The 23,292-nt window shown below is 41.7% G+C and overlaps 1 protein-coding gene across 11 annotated transcripts in view; it reads right to left on the bottom strand.

The window, feature by feature from the left end:
- Positions 1-23,292, bottom strand: part of fryl (furry homolog, like) — a 74,477-nt gene that overhangs the window by 5,896 nt on the left and 45,289 nt on the right. For 4 of the 11 annotated variants that reach the window (XM_042006478.1, XM_042006469.1, XM_042006475.1 and 1 more), the window contains 39 exons: positions 23,057-23,143; positions 22,702-22,970; positions 22,381-22,588; positions 22,130-22,254; positions 21,991-22,048; positions 21,813-21,904; positions 21,541-21,713; positions 21,281-21,441; positions 21,079-21,189; positions 18,414-18,568; positions 18,221-18,320; positions 17,943-18,111; positions 17,452-17,720; positions 17,218-17,358; positions 16,968-17,136; positions 16,776-16,860; positions 15,596-15,708; positions 15,353-15,503; positions 15,167-15,270; positions 14,878-15,060; positions 14,398-14,599; positions 13,923-14,044; positions 13,600-13,787; positions 13,124-13,218; positions 12,443-13,038; positions 12,077-12,345; positions 11,843-11,983; positions 10,957-11,157; positions 10,688-10,849; positions 10,438-10,548; positions 10,098-10,274; positions 9,772-9,780; positions 9,173-9,373; positions 7,985-8,185; positions 5,223-5,644; positions 3,030-3,237; positions 2,795-2,944; positions 2,582-2,680; positions 1,707-1,775 (listed from right to left, as the gene is read on the bottom strand). In XM_042006478.1, coding sequence (XP_041862412.1) covers positions 1,707-1,775; positions 2,582-2,680; positions 2,795-2,944; positions 3,030-3,237; positions 5,223-5,644; positions 7,985-8,185; positions 9,173-9,373; positions 9,772-9,780; positions 10,098-10,274; positions 10,438-10,548; positions 10,688-10,849; positions 10,957-11,157; positions 11,843-11,983; positions 12,077-12,345; positions 12,443-13,038; positions 13,124-13,218; positions 13,600-13,787; positions 13,923-14,044; positions 14,398-14,599; positions 14,878-15,060; positions 15,167-15,270; positions 15,353-15,503; positions 15,596-15,708; positions 16,776-16,860; positions 16,968-17,136; positions 17,218-17,358; positions 17,452-17,720; positions 17,943-18,111; positions 18,221-18,320; positions 18,414-18,568; positions 21,079-21,189; positions 21,281-21,441; positions 21,541-21,713; positions 21,813-21,904; positions 21,991-22,048; positions 22,130-22,254; positions 22,381-22,588; positions 22,702-22,970; positions 23,057-23,143 — 6,546 coding nt within the window. The remainder of the gene's footprint in view (positions 1-1,706; positions 1,776-2,581; positions 2,681-2,794; positions 2,945-3,029; positions 3,238-5,222; positions 5,645-7,984; positions 8,186-9,172; positions 9,374-9,771; positions 9,781-10,097; positions 10,275-10,437; positions 10,549-10,687; positions 10,850-10,956; positions 11,158-11,842; positions 11,984-12,076; positions 12,346-12,442; positions 13,039-13,123; positions 13,219-13,599; positions 13,788-13,922; positions 14,045-14,397; positions 14,600-14,877; positions 15,061-15,166; positions 15,271-15,352; positions 15,504-15,595; positions 15,709-16,775; positions 16,861-16,967; positions 17,137-17,217; positions 17,359-17,451; positions 17,721-17,942; positions 18,112-18,220; positions 18,321-18,413; positions 18,569-21,078; positions 21,190-21,280; positions 21,442-21,540; positions 21,714-21,812; positions 21,905-21,990; positions 22,049-22,129; positions 22,255-22,380; positions 22,589-22,701; positions 22,971-23,056; positions 23,144-23,292) is intronic. The other 7 variants (XM_042006474.1, XM_042006480.1, XM_042006476.1 and 4 more) reach the window with 3 other exon arrangements.

Genomic DNA, 23,292 nt, shown 5'->3' with positions numbered 1-23,292 from the left:
ATTTATGGTTTGTTTTATTTGATCATCAAAAGGAAGCAAAAATGTTCTGCATCTGTTTTACAAGAGCTGGAGGGGGAATGACAAACCACAGGTCATGTCATGGGCAGAATGTGTGTAGTTTACAGGGCCGAGGAGTAAAGTTACTGCCTCATAGTTACACAGAAAGCTTGCAGACAGTGGCCAGTATGTTTTATCTAACTTTTGCAGATATTTTGTAAAGCAGTGAGGATGATTCTGATTCTGCGTAGTGCTGGGTAGAGTGACCAAAATTAGACTGGTTTCACTTTGACAGTATTTTTCCCTTGCATGGCAGGGTGTTAACTAGATTTTCCACTGATTGAGAGAAGAATTACAGCAGTCATTTGGCTGAGAATAGACTATTCCAGTGGTCCACAAACTTTTTGAGCCATGCCCTCCAAAATAACGTGTTGCAAGCTTGAGACCACTTTTGGGGGTAGGGACCCCTAGTTTGGGAAAGGCTGGACTATTCCTATGTTATGAGAACTGTACAAAAAAAAAAAAAAAAAAAAAAAAGTTTATTGTCCACAGCGGGTTGATCATAGCCCTAAATCCGTCTTTCTCCACAGAACTTATCAAAACCAGGTCTGTTTCAGACATTCTTGGTACTCTAAAGCTTGTTTGGAGCAAAGGCGGTAAGTTGCTCATACCGCCTCTGGCAACAACTTGAACTCCACAATATTTGCATGAAATAGTTGTTTGGTCCACGTCTTGCCTTTCTAAACCAAAGTACTTCCAGACAACAGAAACGATTATCAGCTTGAACTGCTACAGCTTCACTTTCTGAACCTTCTCCGTCTGTTTTTACCTCCGAACACCTGCAGTAACACAGCTGCCCTGTTGCACGTTTATCGGTGTAGCAGTGAAAAACGTCCCCCCTCAAACAGTTTTCCGCTGCGCTATGTTCCCAACGTTGTTAATGCTGTTTAAACTGCAGTTTGCAGTATAATAAAAATTAATGTCATCACAAAAATAAAAAGCTGTTATCAGTATGAACTGGTGCACCACCCAGCACTAATTTCACCATCAGCTCACTGCGTCAATCAGATCTTGAGTTTCAAACTCTGATAAAAGAGCAGCAGGTCATTTCCAATTTTTTTTTTTTTTTTGTGGTATGTCAGTGGTCTCATTTGATATCATGCAGCCAGCAACATATCTCTTGTCCAATTTCCTCCAGATTCTTGCCAGAAAGTTCTTGGTGCAGGGACATAAAAAGAAACTGTTTGCCAAATGATGATTTTACAAAGTGGCGTTTGCATGTACGGCAGCTGTGAGTGGTCAAACAGCTACAAAAGACATGTGAATAATGTGAAAAACATAATAAAAAAAAGTCAACCTGTTTTGACAAGTGTGACAGCTAAAAGTTAAAATAATGTGACATAATTATGTTTTTAACATGTAACAATATTAAAGTTGGTGTGCAAAGGCCATTTGAACCACAACAGCATCTAAACATCTGCAGAAACATGTTATTTAATACGCTGCTGCTAACAGCTAGTTGGTTAAGTAACCTGGAACCTAATGTAATCAGTATACACTCTGGTGAACAGCTCTGCAGGAGCAAATTACTTCAACTCCTACTTCAACATTTTTAAACTAAAACTGGTGTATTTTTATGAGTTAATACAAAAACTAGTGGGCATCAACAAACTTCAAAGCCATCTAACAAAGTGAGTGTTCATTCCTACCTGTGCATGTGTATTAGGTGTTTGGCTGCTGTCTTTGTCCCCAAACGTTTTCCTGCAGTTGTCCAGCCACTATAGGGTTGAGAGGACATAGAAGAAGGTGAGAGAAAACAAAACATAGCAGGAAGTAAAGAATTATAGGGCCCAAGATGACGAAAGCAAGACTTGTAAAAAAACATTATAAGAGTTTTTTTTTTCCCCCATCGACGTAAGCATCTACATTTGCGTGTGTATATAATAAAGGTTGGTCAAGGAGGAGATTTAATAAAAGTGTTGTACTTAGCGAATTAAAGATGGCCGGTTCCAGAGCATGGGATGGTATCTAGCCCTCCAGGGAACATTGCCGTCTCATTCAATTAGCGCCCCTGCATCCCAGAACCCTCTGCAATCTCATTTCTCTTTCTTCCCCTCCCCCTTTCTCGCTTTGCCCACCCCTCACAGCTTCTCCTGCCTGGCCTTCTGTAACTGATTTAAGAGTGCTGAGGGTTATTTTTATCCCTCCAGCAGGGGTTGTCTCATGGTGATGCAGACACTAACGGCAGCTAAATGTACTCATACTCAACACTGATTCAGTGTCTGCCCTGCTAATGAGACAGAGTGGGCTTATCTTCTTCTGCATCAGCTGTTTGTCTTTATGTTCCCTTGCCTCCCATAGTGTGAATGCAAAGAGATGAAGGGCATTTCACATGTTCCCTAGACTCATCTCTTGCTACTTATTGTCTTCCTCTCCTACACACCTTGATACAGCAGCTAAAAATACAAATATGAAGCTCCTCTGAGCAGAAGTATTTGAAGCAACTTGCCCTGAGGGGAAGAGTTTAAAGAGAATGAGGAAGCAGATGTGGTAGATGATAAATGTGGAGAAAGATGTGACTTACAAGCTCTGCTGCTTCTCTTTTGGCATTATAAGTGTCCAGGTGCTCCTGCAACTCCAGCACACTAAACTTCAGAGTCTCCAGCAATCCACAAGAGACCAGCTACAACAACAAAACAAGATGCCACAAATTAAGCAAATATCTCTCTCTCTATATATATATACTGCAGCCTAGTTTTAACACATCATAACAGATAACTGTGCAGAACAGCCTCACCGTCTCTGCATCCAACAGCACAGTGGGACATTGTGAGCAAGACGTCATGACTTCCAGGGAGCTAAGGAACTGGTTACCCATTCGCTGAAGCTTTTCTCCCAGAAAGCGAACAGATGCATGTGTAATGGAGCCAAATTTCCTCTGAATACTCTAAAGAACAAGAGGGAAGAATTAAAAAGATATAATACTAAAAAGCTTTTCCAAGATTACATGTGATAAATGTAAATGAATTTACCTCAAAGAGTCGAGAGAACACATGGAATGTGTAAACAGCAGAGGACCCATCTGTGTCTGACAACATCTGGTTGACATGACAACGCCAAGCATCTTCCTCATTGTCATAGGAAACGGGCTGGAATGCTGCCAGGATGGCAGAGAGGAAGGGTGAAGGAGGTGGAGAGGCCTGAATCTCTGGAAAGCCATCTGCGTCACCTTCATCTTGACTGTAACACACACACATAGGCCAGTAAACAACAGTCCAACATGTTCAGCACTCCTCAGCTGAAGGGCAAATGTAAACATGCGCATGCCCGTCATCACTTGCTGCAAGTAAACAACCTCATGCTGTCGTATTTTTGCCTACCTCGCTGTAAATCCTGCTGCATTACATCCAAAGCTGTAATTTACTGCATAAATCTCACAATAACACCAGCTATTAGCATTTTAGCATCATGCAAGCATCTCTGTCACACACACATACAGATACTCACAGGCCTGTAGGACCAAACAGTTTGAAGAAGCAGACAGAATATAAGTATCTAAAGCCTGCACTGCCGAGCACTGCCGCGGACACAGTCTCTGTCCTCATTCTCAACCCAACTATCGCTTCTCTTCCCCCAGCTCTCTGCCCTAGTCTGCAGCACGAATGTGCTGCAACTGCTAACAGCACCAGCGCACTGCTCTCTCATCCCACACAGGACTGCAGAGTGCTCTATACAAGCTAAGCACCTACACACTGACACACACACTTTTGTACACAAAGCCAGCTCCCAACCTCACACTAGTGGAATGTAGCTGGTTGTTTTGATCGTTCTCTCTTAATCATTAGTCCATAAACACAGTTAACTAATTTGAGTCTTGCAGTTTTCAGACAATCACGCACTTACTCATGACTCATGTGTGGGCATACCTCAGCTAAGTATCACCCATCCTTAGTAGAATAATGTTAGTAGTCTAAGTGAGCAAGACTGTCTGCATGTTTGTTCAGCAAAGCCTCTAAATTGTTTTATTTTATCAGTTTACAACTGTCCTCTGGTTAGAATTGGCCCACCTTCGTGAAAAAAGGCTTTTAGAAGTGGAACGGAGCCAGACGGCTCTGGGCCACCTTCATAGTTTTATGAAGCTGTGCCAAGAGTGTCTTCATCCCTCAGAAGTTGGACTGACTACATGTTGTAATCCTGATGCTCATAAGCAAATGCTGCTCAATTAGTCTAAATTATTCAATTAAGTAAAACAGTATTACGTGTTTTACTGAAACATGGCAGCAGGAACATAATATAGATTTTAACACCTCTTTTTCTGGCACTCAGATTATACTGCAGAATGAGTGGTAAGAGTAAAGGGGAAGGGATTGCAGTGCTTGCTGGCGACAGATAATGTAATCCTGGACATGTCACTCAGAAGGAGCATCCCTGCATCCCGGATACTAAACTGTTGGTTCACTTCCGTTACCTGCTGATGCTGCATGTGATGTCTTGAGCTCAGCTGTTCTCAGGCTACAAAGACAACAACCCAATGCATTAATGCTGATCTTTAGAGATTTACCCTCTTGATGCCTACTGTCTCAAATTTGCTACAAAACGCTTCTGCCCTTTTCAAAAGGTCCAGATCCAGACAGCCTACCATAGAGTTAGTTGTCTACAAGTTCACCAAATCCTTTATTGAAAAAAGAATTACAGAGCAGAAAAAGAGAAAACGTGCGATGAAACAAACATTTGAAGGGGTGGAAGTTGTGTTGCACTGTTTAAAACGGAGGAGAAAACTCCCTATTTTGGCTGATGTTTTCCAGAAGAGAAATTACCTTCAGACAACACAAAAGAGGTGAAACCCTACGCCCCAGTCCAAATACAGAAACATTTTTCTGTTTCATCATATTAACCAATCTAACAAGGTCTATCATGCAAAATGTTGGATTTCACATCCAGTTGGGAAACTCTAAGCTAACTCAGACTTCAATTAACATGCAGGAAATACACCCAGACTGTTCAATCCAAACTAGCTAATAAGAACCTCAATAAAAGCTATTAAAAAAGTCTGCATGCACAGTCACAAGCATACAGACTAAAAAGAAACCAAAAACTTGGATGGGATGAGTTAAGTCTCTAAGATGGAAATTTGATTTCAAATGTAAATATAAGAGATGATTTATACAAATCAAATGGATGAGCAAACATGAAACTGGGATGAGTCTAAGTTGAGTTGTCTTTACCTCGACATCCCAGAGAAGTCTGCCTCCTCTTCCTCACAACGCTCATCCAGCTCCTTCAGGGCTTGTGTCACATCATCTTCCCACATGGAGCCACAGGTGCTGTCTGGATTTGGATCTGGATATGGATCAGGCTTTGTCTCAGGTGGTGGTGTGGGCAGATACAGAGGCAGCACCATCTGGGACTCTTCCTCACAAAGAGACCCTGGCGGAGTGTCGATGGCCGGCGGAGGAGGGGGGGCTGGATCTAGGTCCTCTGGAGGGTCCTGAGTCTCTTGGGGGTCCTGAGCTTCCTGGGGTTCATGTGAGTCTGGGAGGTCACAGAGCTCTGGTGGGTCAGAGGGCAGAGGTGGGGCGCTACAAAACCCCGTGTCTTCACTCACGCTGCTACTCAGCTCATCAGCTGCCGTCATGCTTGCGGCATCCTGCAACACAAACAGCAGCTACACAGTTAGTTTTACTTTTATTCCCACTGACATCTTTCCTGTTTTATGACCTCACATCCTGGAATAAATCCAGCTTTGTGGGGTTTGCATCATTTCATCAAGAAAACACAACTAACACTTTTAATGTTCAAAGTGTTTACATTTTCAAACAAATACAAAACTAACCATGCCACTCCAAGACTAAATTATTTTCCTTAAAATACCTTTCTTTTGTCATGCTAAAAGGTAAACCTCCATTTTTGGCTCAATCCTCTAATAAAATGAAAAAACATAGTTGCTTATGAATGTGTCTGTATTTAAAACTATCCACCATCCATTCAACTGTTGATGAAAAAAAATGTTTACCAGTGGAGGTGGTGTTCATTACTCTATTGGCCAGTATTTCTCATCTGAGCAGTGTGCCTTTTTCCACATATTTGTGGAAACTCTGGTACCTTCCATGTACATATGTTGAGATCAACACTGTACACAGGTCATTAATGTTCCAAAATAATGTATTACATTTCATTGCCTTAAAAAATTTTTACGTAATATGATGTTCAAGAAAAAGTCAAATATGTAGTTGTCATGACAATGGTGGTCATAAAATCTACATCAAAAGCTTACCCTTGAACTTAAATTACTGCTTGATTTAACACTGCCGTAGCCAAGACTATTAATTCAATTATACATGGGGGTACAGTTGAGTCAGTACTTCTAATGTTGTTCAGTTTCTTATGTTCAATGACACTAATATCTCTGGTGAGAAATTAAAGGAATCTATAAGGAGGAGCCAATAATAATCCATCACTGAAACACCACTAAAACCCTGATGTCAGTGCAAATTAACAGCTGCATCGTGGTGGGACGACAGCGAGCGCGTCAACCGGACAGCAAATGAATGAGACCCATCTGCTGTGACGCATGTCTGAATGGACTTAACTAGATTTACGACCGGCCGCTAAGTTACTGCACATAAATAACAGACAGAATTAGCGACACAACAAATAAATAAATTATGGGCACACATCAAGGGAGGATACAGTTATAATTAGCTAAAGATAAAACAAAATAAAATAAAATAAAATAAAATAAAGGCAACCTGTTCTATCCTGTCTCTTGCCTGTTAATTGCTGGGATAGGCGCTAGCTTTCCCGCAACCCTGAATAAACAGAATAGAAAATGAATGGATGGAAAATAAAATAAAATAATACTGCTACAGCTACAATGAAATACGTTATGCAAACAACATTGTGGACTCTACGCTTGTACATCGAGGACAAGAATCAAGAAAACATTTTTCTGGCTGTTCTTTTCTCTCTCTTTTTTTTTTTTTTTTAAGTATAATGCATTACCAAAGAGTGTGGCAGGCAGCCAGTACATCACAGAGGCAGCATCTATATTACGGAAAGCTTTTAGAAGTGGTCATGGCTATCCTGGAGGGAAAGCATAGGAGTATTGATGGTTTTATCTTGGGCTCATTAAACTAAGAGCTGGGGCTATGATGGGGGAAAAGTCCTTGAGATGATATTGAGACCTTTAGCTAGAAGAAGTTCCTGGAGTTACACTCAGCTCTGTGTAGACGGGTAGCAGCACCTGCTTGAAAACTGATTTGAAAAGGGATTTTTGATTTTTCATATATTCTTGTGTTGAAAGATAAAAGACTCTGACTTAAAAAAATTCCCCCATTGTGGATAAAAGAGAACATAAACATCACATACTCACTATTGTTAGTAAAAGTGTCAGTAACAGTAAACAGCACAAGACGGGCAATGGCATGTTAATAAGTAGCAAACTGAAGGGGTTTAATCAGCTAGAGCACCACTTTTTAATTTACTGTAATTTTCTTAAGTCAACACACCACTTGTCTCATACTCACACATGCGTCTGCGGTGGAGAAAGGAGCTGGTGTCGCTTTCACAAGTTTTTAAATGCTGGATTTAGTTGGAACGGTCAGTTGCTGTGTTATTGGGGGGTAAGCAGTTACAGCTGACCTGAGGTGAGCTTCCCCCCCCCCCCCTTTTACTAAATCACAAAATCAAATTCCCACCTCTATTAAAAGGCATAAGAGTTAAAGAGCTGACCTTTAGCACCCAGACCCATAGCAAAGCAACCAAGGAAGGGGTTGTAGAGAGGCTCAGACAGGAGATAAGAGTTACAGAACCAACACTTTTAGCCCAATCATGACTCTCTGAAAGTAGCTGATCATCTTTTTCAGATAACAGATAAGCCCGGAAGTACAGTCAAAGCAGGTAAAAGGCGAACAGAAAAAAAAGAAAAGAAAAATAAGCAAGCTAAAAAGCACCCAAACACCACATTGTTGCTCCTGATTGATCACACCTCAGGCAACTGGCTGCTGGTGCTGTCTGAGTGGGCCATCTCCAAACTGGGGCTATCCAGTCGGGGGAGGGAGGGTAGGGAGGGAAGATTGCGCAGGATGGTTGCCTCTTCAGTCATGGCGCTGCTGGAAGACTCTTGAGACTGCTGCAGGGAGTCCACGTGGTTGGACGCGGTATCATCCGTGGCAGAGTCGCTGTTCAGCTGGGGAAGAAAAACAACAACCACTCAGCTTCACTGCTAATGGATGCTTGATGGCCACGACTGTCGCCATGTCAGAACTGAGACTGAATTAAACTCAGAAACATTTCCAGATGTTACTGGTTTTAAGAGATGCAGTTTTACCCAACACTGATGTGATAATATGACTTCAGAAGACAGCACTCTGACTTTTTTTATGCAATTATTAATGACCAAACAAGAGCAGATCATTTAGAAGCGATTGGTCATTCAGTCTTAATATCTAATTACATCCCCATCAGTTGTTTAAATCTTAGTGACACAGGCAGATCTACATCTTGTGTGTAAATGCAAGGAACAAGCATACTGTAATCATTTTTCTAGAGTATGGAAGCAAACGCTTTGTGTAGGGAGGACACATGTCCACTAAAGGCAAAAGCTCATTCTCTCACCGTGCACTACCAAGATCAAGAAGAGCAGAAGATGAAGGAGAGAGACATCCCCATTAGGCACAGGAAAAGCATTGATATTAATTTAATTATCAGCAGCTTTCAGTAAGACCTTGCTTGCAAAGCAAAATAAAAAAAAAAACAAGAGTTGGAAAAAGGCAAAGCAATGTGCTGAAATGGCATTCTTGATATATTTTAGGCTTGTAGATTCTTAAAGAAATCAAAGAATATATCTGTAACTTTCTTTATAAGAGGTAGGTACGAATTAAAAGATGTCTTTAAATTTATTTGCCTAGAATTTCCTACACTGTACTTACCAATTAATAAATCCTAATAATAAATAAATAAGTCCTAATAATCTCTCTCTGAATAATTTAAAGTCAGCGGCAGAGGGGCTGGGCTGAGCTTGAAGAGGGCGTCTACCACCAGCAAAGAAGCAGGCAGCAGATCTTGCTCAGTATGCGCGCACGCACACACACACACACCATGCCAGTGAGCTGTGTGAGGAGCATGGTGAAGTTGGGTGGGTGATTTGGGGGGGGCTGATCAGAATGAGACTTACAAGGCCAGAGCGGGTGAGAATCTGGCTAGCGCTCAGTACCTCCTCCTCAGACGATTCGTCCGTGTCCTCGTGGTTGGTGAGGTTGAGGCTTGGCGTGCTGCCTGTGTACTGGCACTCCTGCAAAGACGGCGTGTCACCTTTGTCCATGCTCTCCAGGGAGCGACGCCGTACCCCCCAGTTGAAGTTGTCCATGCTCTCCCCCTGCAGGATGATCAAACAAACAGCAGTGAGATGTAGTGGGCATGAAGGCAGCAAATAGGAGGGAAAGAATGATGTAAAATAAGTAAACACAGCACATGACTAATAACATTCCACAACTTAATGTATTAAATAAAACAACAAAAGCAATCAAGATGTAAATAAGGACAACAAACACTTGTGCTTGAGTGGGTGAATTTTTTTTCTTCACATTCTGGGATGGTAATCATGCATAGTTCTAAAACTATGAAAGCAAAAGGGTTGACAATCACAGGAGCAATGATTTTAAATCAAAGTTTACTACCGCACTTAATTGGATGAGAACAGAGGGAGACAGCAGGGTGCTGAAAACACAAAGAACTTCGGATATTTCTGAGTAGCTTTTGGGTCCACAGACTTACCTGCAGCTCCTTGTGGCAAGAGACGAAAAGGAACATGTGTGTTAGTAGCCGTAAGACGGTTACAAAACAAAGATTTCGTTGTACTGAGCAGTCACAACAAATATGGCAAAAGTTGGACAAAAAATTATGTTAATCTATCACACAAATAATTCAAGTAATATCACGAGGAATGAAGAGCGACTTAGCAGGCCAGGTCATTAGAACAATAAGCAGCTGCACAAGGCTGAGGCTGTTTATTTTAAATTAAATATACTTTCCATCCACTATTAACACACTGTTTTCTTCTATTTGTCATCTTATAATCAGACTTCACTGCAAATTCTCACCTCAGCATCCTCCAACTCCACATCTAAGAAGTCAAAGTCCTTAAAGACACCAAACTGCTGTTCACTGCCCGTATCCTCTCCTGGCACCTCCTCCTCTCTGACCGCCTCCTCCACTGTGGGTATAAGACTTGTCTGCTGGTCGGCAGAGTCCAGATCTTCGTTGGATGAGAATACCACCTGATAGGAAAAAAAAAATAAAGGATGTTACTGTCAGGTTGTAAAATAAAGACTTTGAATGTCTAATCAAAATATATTCACACATAAACCGAGTGACCTGAAATAAATAACATTACGACAACAGTCACAGCTAAAGTATTCAAAACAGTAAATTTACAGAGACCTTGTCTGAGGCCTTAGAGTAGGAGAGGAGTCTTACAGATGGGTTTTTGGGAATGCCAGATTCTGGGCCACATAAAGTTAGGACATTCATCAGTCTCTCTCTGGTTCTTCTCTGTAACAAGAACATGGGACAAGATGACAAAACTTACACCAGATTAATCTCAAAATGTTAGATTATTAAAACAAGCTGTTTAGTCCAAACACAACACAGTGTGAAATCAGCGAATAAATGTGTCTGTTTGAGCAGGTACCTGAGAGAGTTGAGGCCTCTTCCAGCTTACTTGCACCAGACCATTGGAGTTAGAACCAGATGATGTAGAGGAGGTGCTCCTTGTCACAGCGATCACCTGTGGCTTTCCGTTTCGGCCTGCTGCCGTCCGCTGATCACCATATTTATGCCCTATGATTGGCGTCTGTGGAGCCATAAACAAGTTAGTAATAAGATACAGAGCATATTCTCAACATGACAGCTACCCGACAAATAAGTATTTTCCAGAAAAGTCCGGGAGAGCTCTCTGACCTCCGAGATGTCGAAATGGAAGTCGAGTGTCTTGCCAGGTAGTTCCTTGGAGGAGTTGTTGAAAATGCGTGTGAAGGCGATTTCTGGAGAGCCACACGACTCTGTGCTGTAGGAGCGCTGCACATCGTCAGGCACAACGAGGCTGGCTGAACGGGACACAACCAGCTTCAGAATGTTTTGGGCCTCTTTCCAGTGTGGACTCTGGAAAATCCAGAAACAAAATGAATTCACATTGAGATTACATGCTGTGTGGGCGTTTCTAAAGAATTTATGATTATGAAAAAGGACATATCTTCCTTAAGAGGGCCAAACTATCCCACTACCCACAGCAGGATCAGTATAGGAATTCTGCATGGTGTACAACTGTGTTGTGGAACCTTAAAATTAGGTCATTATACACCAGTGCACATGCACCAACATACTGTCCATTCACACGAACAATGCCTTATATAAAAAAGCAACAATAACAGAGAGCCTATGCAGAATTTGCTACAGGCAGTTATGGGATTACAGCTGTCCGAGGCAAGCATGAGCAAGAACCAGAAAGTGCCATGGGTCAAGGTTGGTAAAAGGCTTCCATAAAAAGCTGGAAGTGCATCAAAGAGGTCTCTACACTACAACCCTGAATGACATGTTATTCTCTTAGTCAACTATGCTACTATTTTTAGAGCAGGTCATTTCAGTATTCATGCACACCAGGCTGTATGTGAAAATAAACCATGTGGAGCTATTATTCAAACAGCTGGCTGCACGTAAGTGATGAATTAACACTTCTCATGCCAACAGCTAATGATTTGAGCCTGGTTATGGCAGAAAGGCAAACCAGCAATAACAGCCAAAAACTTTTACATACTTGTTTACACTTTCATGTGTGATGAAGGTTTACCTGAACATATTTGCCTATAATTTTCATGATCTCAAGGTTGAACTGTTTGACGGGGGCTGCTGAAAGGTCAATATGACTCAGCAGACTGTAGATGATCTGCAGCAGAGACTGCTGCATGCCAGGGAGGCCCTTCTCCAGCAGCTGACAGTAACAGAAATAAGCACATTAGAGATCAATACCGTTTTAAAGTATGTGAGCAATATTCAGATTATGTTTGGTCTTCATCTTGTCTACCTCAGCCAGGTAGGTGACTAGATTCAAGGTTCTCTCAGCAAAGGCGTCATGGATGTAACGACAGACCACGTTAATCCAGTTGGTGCAGTCGCGGGAGTAGCTGTGTGTGCTGTACAGGCTCATCATGTGGGCCAGGTTGGAGAGTGTGGCCGACTTCTCATCAGCGCAAACCTTGGCTATTTTATCAGCCGTCTCCTTACAGAAAGGAGTGGGGCTGTCAAAGTGCTGGATGAGGTGCGGCAGGAGGCACAGGATATTCAAAGGAAAACCTGAAGACATGTCCAAGGAAGAAAAGAGATGGCACATAATTAGATGCCTAATCTAAAAGTAAAGTATTCCTTTATTAATCATGCCAACAGTAGTTACCTGCCACTTGTGAAGGGTCGACCAGTGTTTGTCTGGAGACACTAATAAGTTTGCTGAGCAGGTGGATGGTGAGCTCCTGTGTAGAAGTAGAAGTGAAGCCCTTGAGGAACAGCTGCAGCAGTCCAGGGTAGTTGTACCACTTGAGCTTGGCCTGGACTGTCTCCAGACGCTCTCTGCTGTCTGCACGATCCAGAGGCAGTTGGCCCAGCAGCTTGTTAAGGAGCCGCAGGGCCAGCAGGTACTCAAACTCGTAGTCGGACTCCAGCAGAGACGTGGCGATCCAGAAGACAGTGGCCATCAGATTCGAGGGATCCACAGGTGGGATCGAGCCCCCTCCCGGACCCCCTCCCCCTCCTAGCGATGATAAGCTCCGTGTGCGTGCCAGGTTTCCGTGACTACCACCTAGCCGGTCTGCTATGTCCAGGGTGTTGCTCCTCCGTCTGTCAGCTTTCCGTTCACCGATGAGGCTGGCACGAAGAGAGTTGCTACGAGTGTGGACGTAATGGAACAGGCCAGCGCTGTTGAGGTTGAGCTGGCCTGTGCTTTTCCTGTTGGCAGCAAATTTTGCCCCCAGCAGGTGGTCACGGGTTGAGGTTCTGTAAATAAAATGACAAACAACATTTCTCATGCAACTTTTGTAATATATGTTAGGAGTGAAAAATTAGTAGTGAGAAGACTCACTGTGCTAAGGCAGTTAGAAGGTCATAATTTTTCACTGTGTCTGCCAACGTGTCAATGCCCGACTCCAAAGTCAGCAGCAGCTCAATGACAAAGCCCTAAAATGTGAGAGAGAAAAAAAAATTCAAGTCAGCCTTAAAATAATAGAACACTAAGGAAAACCAAGTTTAATTTCTAAAGAAAAAGAAAATAAAACACACAAAAGAACATGAGCTGTCTAAGTCTGATTTAAATTTCTGCCAGGATCCACACAGTTCTTGATGTTAATGTGTCAAATCAGTGTTTAGCCTACGTCCTGTAACTGTCATATAAACAGAAAAAATTTATCCCAAATAAAAGAAAACAGTAACATAAACACTACAAACGTTATCAACGAAGTAACACTACTGAGAAGGATTTTAATAACTAAAAACATGTCAACTCAAGAATCTAAATACTGCAGAATAGCAGCAAGGTGCGGTTTTCTTTTAATCTTCTACCTGAGCCTCCTCTCCCGGGTCTCCTATAGTCTCAACCAGCCGAGACAGGATGTCGGACAGTGTGGCCAGAGTCAGAGGTTGTTTGAGGGCCCTGAAAATCTGGAAGGAGCGACCAGCGTAATGTCGTGAAGAGCAAGACAAAGCTGTTCTCAAAGCTACTTCACTTAGCAGAGACTCCAGCTGGAAACCTGAAGGAATGTACACACGGAACAAAGAAGAAAGACAGTCAAAGTTTTGCAAGTAAGGCAGAATGAAATAAAATAATATAAAATAAAGTCAAATAAAATAAAATAAGGAGAGTAGAATTAGATAACACTTCTGACCTGTCTGAGAATGTTTGAAGACGGTCAACACATGTCTCACAAAGACACTCAGCTGGTCAGCGCTTTTAATGTTGGGGTTCTTGGGAGAAACGTCCTCATGATTCCAGAGCGGACCCCGCTTTCTACAAGGAAACAGTAAACATGTCATGGAGTTACATCTATATTAAATAAAAATAACTGATGCGATCACACCAGGCAAAGAAACTAAAATTACACCAACTCCAACCAAACCCACACAAAATAATACCCAGTCCTTTCAGACACTGCTGGAAGCATGAAAGCAAATCATTGCACAGGATGAGTAAAATAGTCCAAGTGTGTTATTGTTACATAACGATTTGTACTAATCATGTTAGATTCTAGATAATAAACCAAAACTATGTTGGTTACAAGAGACAACGGAACTACATTACAAGAAGCAACAAGCAGAAATGCTGTAATGTTTTCTGATTTGAATAAAATTAGGTCTTTTCACCTTGATGTAATAAACTCGATGAGAGCTTTGGCCTTTTCGTCCTGTTCCACTGTGGCATCTACCTCCCTGAGAAGTGTAGGAGACAGGTGGGCCAGAGCAGTGCCCCCAGTCCCGAGGCTCATACTGGAGGATGTGGAGCTGGTGCTGAGGCCGGAGTCAGTCATGGGTGATGGTTGAAAATCTGGCAAAATCTCCTGAGTTCCTGTAACAACAATTAACACAAACATTGTACATGTTCACCTGCTTTGTAGACACTTGTATGAACAGTTAATGTTAATTAAACCCTTTCAAGTAACAAAAACTTGTTTATTTGAAGCAGAACTGTTGCTGCCATCCAGTGACTGAATCTGGAATTACAAGACTGAGTATGAAGCAAAAAACCAAGTAAAAGACTGGTAGGAAATTAATTAATATTCCTTTAGTTAAACAAATACTCTCCCACTTTGTTATCCTTTTCATGTAGTTCTTAGCAGAACGGACCTGTGAGGTTGAACTCTGGAACTGCAGGCTTTACAGTCAGGACCCTGGGATCATTGTAGTCTCTGTTGCGTAAAAGCACCATGGCCACAGACTGAACACTGCTATTCGAACTCTGGACAACAAGCAGATGAAGCAGCAGGCGTTTGCAGTGCTCGTAGACCTCTGGGTGCTGGTGATCAAACCCTGGAAAGGGGCACAAGGAAACCAATGTGTTACGACACTTCTAAATGTACTGATCCAGAAAAAAAAAATAACATGTTCAGAAAGTACAGACAGAGGCTAAAATTACCAATAAACACAGCATGTAGCAAGAGGTGCAGGTAGGCACTCCACTCCACTTTGACCCCGTGGTCCACAATGAGGTCCGTCAGTAGGATGACTGCAATATTACATCTAAAAAAACAACAACAAAAAAAGCATGTTACTTTACCACAGCATTTATATGTTTGGAGGAGACGGGCAGTGTCTAGCATACCTGTGGAGGGGAACAGCAGGTGTGTTTGTTTCTGGTAGATAGTCCACTAGAGGAGACCAGCAGCCACCTGATGGAGGGAGAGGGAGAGGCTCCGGCTGGTTGTGCTCCATCACTTTCAAACGCCAGTTCGCATAAAGAGGCATGGAGTCACCTGGAGACAGGATGGTAGCAAAAACAGTTTCAGACAGTGGGAAAGAATTACATTAGTGCTAAAAGAGGAATGAGCATAGATCAATTTCCTACTTTTCTCATCTTCATAGGAACCTCCAGAGCTGCTGCTGTAACGAGATTCCAGACGGTGGTGCTGGCGGTTCAGGTTGCTGTTCAGACCCGAGTAGATATCCAGGTGGGTGTAACTGTGTGGAACAGATATGCTTTGTTAAAATGATAGGGTCAGTAGTGAGCTTTTCTTTTTAGATTTTTTTTTTAATCTTAAAAGGACTGAGGAAGAATAAACATTTTTCCTCAGTGTTTTTAAATATGCACTTAACAAGGCTGATATAAAAAGGCAAAAAAGATGCTCAGTTTTGATAAAAAGATTTAGCTTTTCTCATGATTAAGGTCTAATGTGTGCTCTGTGAGCTGGAAACCCCTTCAGCAAATAAGCAACATTATCAAAAATTTAACATAAATGAGCACAAGACTGATCAACTGTTTCTGCTTTGAGTTAAGAAAACTTCCCCAAAGCCAACGGCCTTGAAACAAATATAATACCACAGCCAGTTGCAGGGCTTCATTTTGGCCACAAGTGAACAAAATTTTGCTGAGCATGAATAACTTTTTTTTCTTGGTGCTCCTAACTTTTCTCAGGTCTAGGTGTAGGACTTTTATCTCTCTGAATGTCTGTCTGCATAATCAGTATTCATTTTGTCTGAACTCAAGAGAGACTTACAATAATGCTGTTTTTTTTTTTGTTTTTTTTTACATTTCTGCTTCAAATAAAACTTTCCTCAAACACAATATTTTATTCACAATAATTCAAATAACCATCAGTGTTTTAGGGTACTGATCAGAAAGCTGTTCTTAAAAATGTGTTTTTTTAAAATATGGTGCTGGGAAAATTTGGGTGCACCTAAATGTTTTTCCTGGTGCACTCAAATTAAGAAATTTGGCTCACCAGTACAACTAATGCAAAAAGTTAGACTGGAGCCCTGAGCTGGGAGAAAATCCTGAAGACCTCTCTACATTTCTCTCTCATATGGCTGGACAACCAGTTAGTTTGCACCTTTTTCCCAAGGAGTTTGTTCGTAGTTGGCGATGACTACTCTTAAAGCTGTACATAAACGCAGTCTATTCATCCACTTTCTAACACAACTCTGTCAAGTTTATTCAGAAGTGAAAACATACATACATGATTCAAAAAAACTTAAAGTATCCCGATAATGTTATAATGCTCATGATAACCTTGACACAAAAGCCGTACCTGTCATCCATATTAGAGTCCTTCACCTTGCTGTCATGATGACTTTCATTTCCTGGCACCATGGTATTGCTGCTGGAGGTTGTTCCTGAATGAGAAGACATGAAAGATACCGTCTGGCACTGGAAAACAAATTATTCTGTACTGCAACAATGGCCTAAGCAATCAGATGGAGCATTTCTACTGCTCATTAACCTGAGGTGACTGAGGGGATCTTGTAACTGGAGGTGATGCGGTAATAAGGGGGGTTGTCCATGTGAGTGATGGCTGAGTTGACCGGCTCAGTCAACTCAAGCTCGCACATCAACTCTTCCAGCAGCTGCATAGTTTTATCTCTGCCTAGGTATACCACCACTCTTTTCACCTGAGAACACAAATGTGATGTATCAAGAAACAGACGGTGTACAACAGATAAGCTACATGAAATAAACATGCTGTAACTTACATAGGGCAAAAGGCTGGGGTCACTGTTGACTCCTGACATACTGATGAGGAAGTGCAGAATGATTCTGAGGTTTTTTGGCCAACTATCTGCTAACGTTGTCCACACATTCTCGATCTCCGACCAAGCAAACTCATCCCCATACTGCAAAAAAAATTAAATAAATATATATATTTGCTTGTGCAATCACATGAATCTGTATAAATTGGAGTGAAGTTTGTCCATTATCTGCCTCACTTTCGCAGTCATAAACATGAGGTTGTTTAGCACCATCGTTGTTGCACGTGGGGATCCCCACCCCTCTCCACGTAGCCAACGCCGACTGTTGACCATCATGATTTCCTGGTCATGGGTGTCCTCTTCGTCCTCGCCACTGCCACAATCCTCTGGTCGCCGTGGGGTTGGTTTGAAGTCAACCAGCTCCACATTGTTCATCCAAGGCAGGAGGTAGTGCAACATCACTTGACGACCACCAGGATGTGCTGTCTGGATACGCTGGCTGACCTCTGCACCACACACAGCAGCAAATTAGACAGCAGTGGAATATATTTACACAAATAAAAAAAAGCTGGCCTAACTGCCCAACAAAAGTACTTTACAGTGACTACTGTTACTTTCAGATGAAAGAATTAAATCACTTGTACGTTGCCTCTGATCTTATGTAATATTTAGACAAATTCTACTGTGCAAAAACTCTACCAACATCACCAAACTGTAAGGTTGCAAACCTGAGAAGATGGGTAGAGTGAGCTCTGGGTAAGTCCTTGCAAGCTCCTCAGACAGCTGGTAGTAAGACACAGAGTAGAGGTGTGGTAGAGGTGAGGCAGGTGTCAAGATGCCATCTGTTCGCTGGATCTCCAGTTTGTGGGCATAACGGAAGAGCTTTGGCTCCAGGATCTATTTCACACAAACAAGAATCATAAGATAAAATTTTTGACAGAAAAGTCTCCATTGCAGTGTTATTGAGAGTGTCTGTACTGAAACTTTTTAATGTGAACAGACCGACCTGTAACAGCTGCATGGCTGCCTCATAGATATCCCTGGAAGAATCAGCTGCCTTGAACAGAATGAGGTTCAGCAGCACCACAGTGTCAAACTGATAATCCCTGAGAGAAACATAACACACATATAGTATTTAAATGAAGTGTTGTGCTCCACAGGAACCAAAAACCACATAAAAGAAAATTTAAGCATGGTACCTGTTGTGAAAGACATTAGCAATGGCCCTAAAGCAGCCAGTGGCCATACGACGTGAACCGGTGTAACAACGATCCACTGCCCAAAACATGAGGTTGCTCTGCTCTGGGTTCAGCTCCAGCAGCAACATCACAGCCTCACAACCCAGCTGGTGAACCTATAGGAGACCACACAGAGAATTCATGAGAACCACACAGTTATTTTTGTTGTTAGTTGCACTACTAATAAATATGGGCAGAAAATAAGCAGGATGCCCAGATTTTTAAAAAATAAACAGCAGAACAACTCATACAATACATGATATAAATCATCCTACTACAGACAGCCTCAGGAAATCCTTCCCAGCCAGGGCCATCTGGGGAGGGGTGGAGGGAGGGGGCACCACAGCACTGCAGATAGTTTATTTTATCCTGACCACACACTGTCACCCCTTCAGGCCACTTTATCTTGACACATGCTACTTGTTCCTGTCACTCTCAGCCCGACTTGCATATTTTCAATGCATTTACTTATTTATGTACCTACATACATATATATTTTTTACCTCATTTTATTTCACCCCACTATATTTCACTTTATTTCTATTTTTACTATTTATGTTAATCTGTGTACTGTTGTTGTTGTTTATGCGGCTGAGTCCCTAAATTTCCTTCGAGACCAATAAAGTCAACAACACAGGGATCCCCTGTGTTCTTTGGGAGACCCCCTTGTGGGGTCCCGGGCCCCAGGTTGGGAATCACTGCTCTAGGGTCATTGCCCTGCAGGTTTTAGACATTTCCTTATTTCAACACACCTGACTCATATTAATGGATCATTGTGTAGAACTTGACAACAAGCTGTTGGATCCATTTAATTTGAACCAGGTGTTGTGGAGCGGGGAAACACATAAAACCTGCAGGACACTGCGTTTGATAACCTTGACAGGCAGACTACAGATTTAGCAAAGTTATTTAAGACAGTAATACCAAGACATGTCAGTAGGTGGCTATAGTACTCAATCTGTATGCCATGATCTTAAACAGAACCTGGTCTAGATGCCAAAATTCAACAAAATGAACCAAATTAGCATTTTCAGTGTTTTACCAACCATAATACTAGGGGGGTGCCCTGCTCCCCCAACAAGACCCACTGCCTCCAATAGAAGTTCAAGTTAAAGTATTTTGATTTTGTTTATATAAAGTGGTATTCAGAACAGAAGTAATTTCAGGTTCCCTTTCCCTCTAAAACAGGTTTAAAATTTTTCTTCTGACTAAAAAAACTAAACAGTCTGATGTTATTTATGTGTTTTACATGACAGCATGTCATAGTTCTGCCCTGATGCCATGCGCAAAGACACATGCACGCACATACAGGTGATCACACTTCCATCATTAGACAGAGAGTGTGTGTCTAAAAACACATAACACACAATTTTTTTTTTTTAACTCTCCAAAGGAGGTGAGGATTGAAACAGTCTTGCTCCAGAGAGGAACAGATGGAGTATTTCTCCTTCTCGGGTTTTACACTGAGAACTTCATGTCCATCGCGGGAACACGTGCAGCTAAACAAGCTGAGTCCAGGTCATCGTAGGAATTTCTGAGTCGTATTACGTCTTAAAATGGATCGATTCACTATTCTTTTGAGGTTTTATTATTGTCAACTTTATCTGAAATCTGAACTTTAAGAATATTTAGAGATTCAACTGAATGAAACAGTTTTATCAGGACATTTAAAAAGTTGAACTGTTTTCTGTACCATGTGTTTTGTTTATGTTTTCAGTGCCGTTGGTTGGTCTGTCTGTCTCTTAGCAACATAACTAAAAAGTTATGGACAGAGTTTGACGAAATTTTCAGGAAAACTCAGAAATGGAATAAAGAACAAGTGATTAGGTTTTGGGGGATGATCTGAATTTTTTTAAATGATTCTTTACAATGGGGAGATACACGATTCAGGATGACATTTACACTCTGAACATTAAACCTGTAAGTTACACGTATGAAACAGACTAATTTTTATTTGTTGAGGGATGGATGTGGGTCGGTGTTGTTTGTCTGTATGCCAGTCCAGCTTTGAATATCTTAAGTCTTTGTAATGATTAAGCAGGACCTGGTCTAACATGGTCAATGTAGCCGATCCTTCAGCAAGGTTATGTTGCCATCTCTGCCCCTTTTTTCCATCCATGCCCATGTTTGTGCTTCCCAACCATTATTATTATTAGGGAGACTTTCCAATTATCTTTCCTATAGAACAGCTATAAAAAAATCTATTTGACATTATTTAAAAATCTAAAACAGCCTGATGTTCTGATTACTACTATGTGATGAACAAAAATATGTTTTATTAAATGTCCCCCAAGGTGGGGCAGGCTTTTAAACTCACCTGTCATCTTGTTCGTAGCCTACATGTACAAGCTTTTCATCAACGGCTCTGACTAGACTAGACTGTAGCTGGATCTCTTAACTAAACTTTTCCCCAGCGAAAACTGTGTTCCTGTGTGCCCAAATTAATGCACACATAAAAGTTTTTAAAGTGGCTAAATTATCTTTTTTGTTTTTTTTTTCCTGTAAAAATCGCACGCCAGAGATCTGGCACAGTACCAGAATAGTTTAAGCTCTGTAGATAGTTTTTTAATGATTAACTCTAATGCAGAGAAACTCAATCAAAGCGCAACAAAAACATGTTTCAGACCTTCTTGTCCTGTGAATCCAGAATGTTATCCAACCACTTGTAGAGGTAGCCATCAGAGGAAAGGCCAACATTGTCAGCTACAGGTCCACAACACAACACTGCAGACATGGCCTGGAATATTAAAATGGATGTTAGTGTCATTGTGCTATATGCAGAAAACAAATTTTGAGGTTTATATTGTTGCACACAATTGAGTGTCTACCTTTAGTGCACAGTACTGATGGCGGTTGATCTGCATATTTCTGTCACTATAGCGATCCAGAGGAGTGAACATGATGCTGAAGGGTCCAGCCCAGTGACTAAACAGCATGAAGAGACTGTGTCGCAGTGACTGCTGTGGAAAGATGCTTCTCCTCTGGTGTACTGGAAAGAAATAAAGACAACAAAACAAAAGATATGTTTTAATTGCCTTTAACTTAGAAGGACAATTAGTTCAATAATAGTGGCTTAAAGTGTTTATACCTGGAACATTCTGAATGATATTGGCCACAAGTGCACTGAAGTGACAGCGAATGTCCTTCAGTGTGTCAGAGTCCTTGTCATTTTCTGCCTCGAGCAACTGCCTGGTCAGATCAACATACTCAAGCAGTGTACTGTTCAGAGAGTGGCTCTCTCCATCTAACCCTCCACTGGCTCTGTAAAGAGTAAGTTTAACATTTTTATGAGAGGACAGATTCAGTCTTATTCTTAATTATGTTTTTTTTTTTCCGTCTTAAAGCCTGTGGATAACATACACTTGACTGATGACACCAGCATCGGCCAGTAGCTCAAATATCCGGACCAGCTGGACCCTGAGGATGTCCCGACGCCTGCGCCGCTTCATGTTCTAGAAAAAACAGGACATTTTTAATCAAATACGAGACTTTTTAATACAAAAAACAACTCCGAGAGCACTTTAAGTTTTTAACTTACTTCAGGTCTTCTTTCAAGAGCTTCTTTTATAATTGGATTTAGCTCTTCTATCAACTCTCTGAAGGATAGAAAAAGTATGTGTAACTCATCAATTTAAGAGGGTTTATCAAGACGTATGTGATGTAGATGGGTTGTTTACCTGAAAGCCACGGGGTTGGTCCTGCCAAGCCCCAAGACTAGAGACTCTGTGATGTCCATGCTCTCGGAGCGCATCATTGGAACAATGTGTTTGAACAGTGAGGAGGGGGACGGAGTACCAACAATCTGTCAAAACACAAAAAAAGTCATTTTTGTCATGATAGTGTTACTGAACTGCCACACACCATCTGTAACATTTCTAAACATTGTAAGTGTAAGTAAATAGTTTGGTTTTGTGAAGCTCGTTCTGACCTTTGAATCATAACTGTAGCCGCTGTCCGGCGTAGACGCCAGCGTCTCAGGCGGGGAGCAGCGGACGGAGCCAGAGGTGGAGGATGAGGAACACATGGAGGAAGATGAAGAAGCAGAGCTGCAGCAGAGAATCAGGTAGTTTCTCCAAAGGCCAATGTAGGAGTCGCTGCTGTTCAGGCTGTTCACCTTTTTGGCGTTGATAGGACTGCTACAGGTGGACATATAGACAACGACGCATGAGTTACCGAAAAAAACAAAAAACACACATAGAAAAAAAGAACATGAAAATCACTGTGCAATACTGACAACTTGAAATCATACTTAATGTCAACTTGTGGAGACAGCAGCTGCAGGCGGGTGTATGCGAACATCCAGGCATAGTTGAGGGCAGTGGGGCAATGTTTGGGCAGGTTCTCCTGCCGCAGGTAGCTGGAGAAGCTAATGACCCAGGGGTCCTGACCTTGAGTAACGTGGGCAAACACCCAGATGTGTGAGGGGCTCACCACATCAAACTGGTGGCTGATGGGAGATGAACTCCACTCCGCTAACGTCTGGAGGTCAATCCCACTGGGACAGTACAACAGGTTTGTCTAAAGGGAAGAACAGAAGAAGATGAGGCAAGTTTTACAGTGCGTGTTCAAGTTTCTGGTTATGAAACACAGAAAACAATTCATACCTGGTCTGCTCCAGTGAGATGAATGAAGCTCTCCAACACCGATGCACTTAGCCTATCCATTACATCAATAGCCAGTTCCTCATCTCCCTGAAAGATTGTGCAACAAATCAGTGAACAGCACTTTAAATAAACAACTGCTCTGCAGACTCATTCTTATTTGACTGCAACTCAACAGTAATAATATTAATAATAATATTTATTATAATAATAATATTATTACTGTTAATAATAATAAC

Source organism: Melanotaenia boesemani, chromosome 14 (assembly GCF_017639745.1).
Source record: "Melanotaenia boesemani isolate fMelBoe1 chromosome 14, fMelBoe1.pri, whole genome shotgun sequence".
NCBI classification, from domain to species: Eukaryota; Metazoa; Chordata; class Actinopteri; order Atheriniformes; family Melanotaeniidae; genus Melanotaenia; species Melanotaenia boesemani.
Note: the sequence above shows the minus strand (reverse complement) of the source record. Positions and strands in the feature narration are given on the sequence as shown.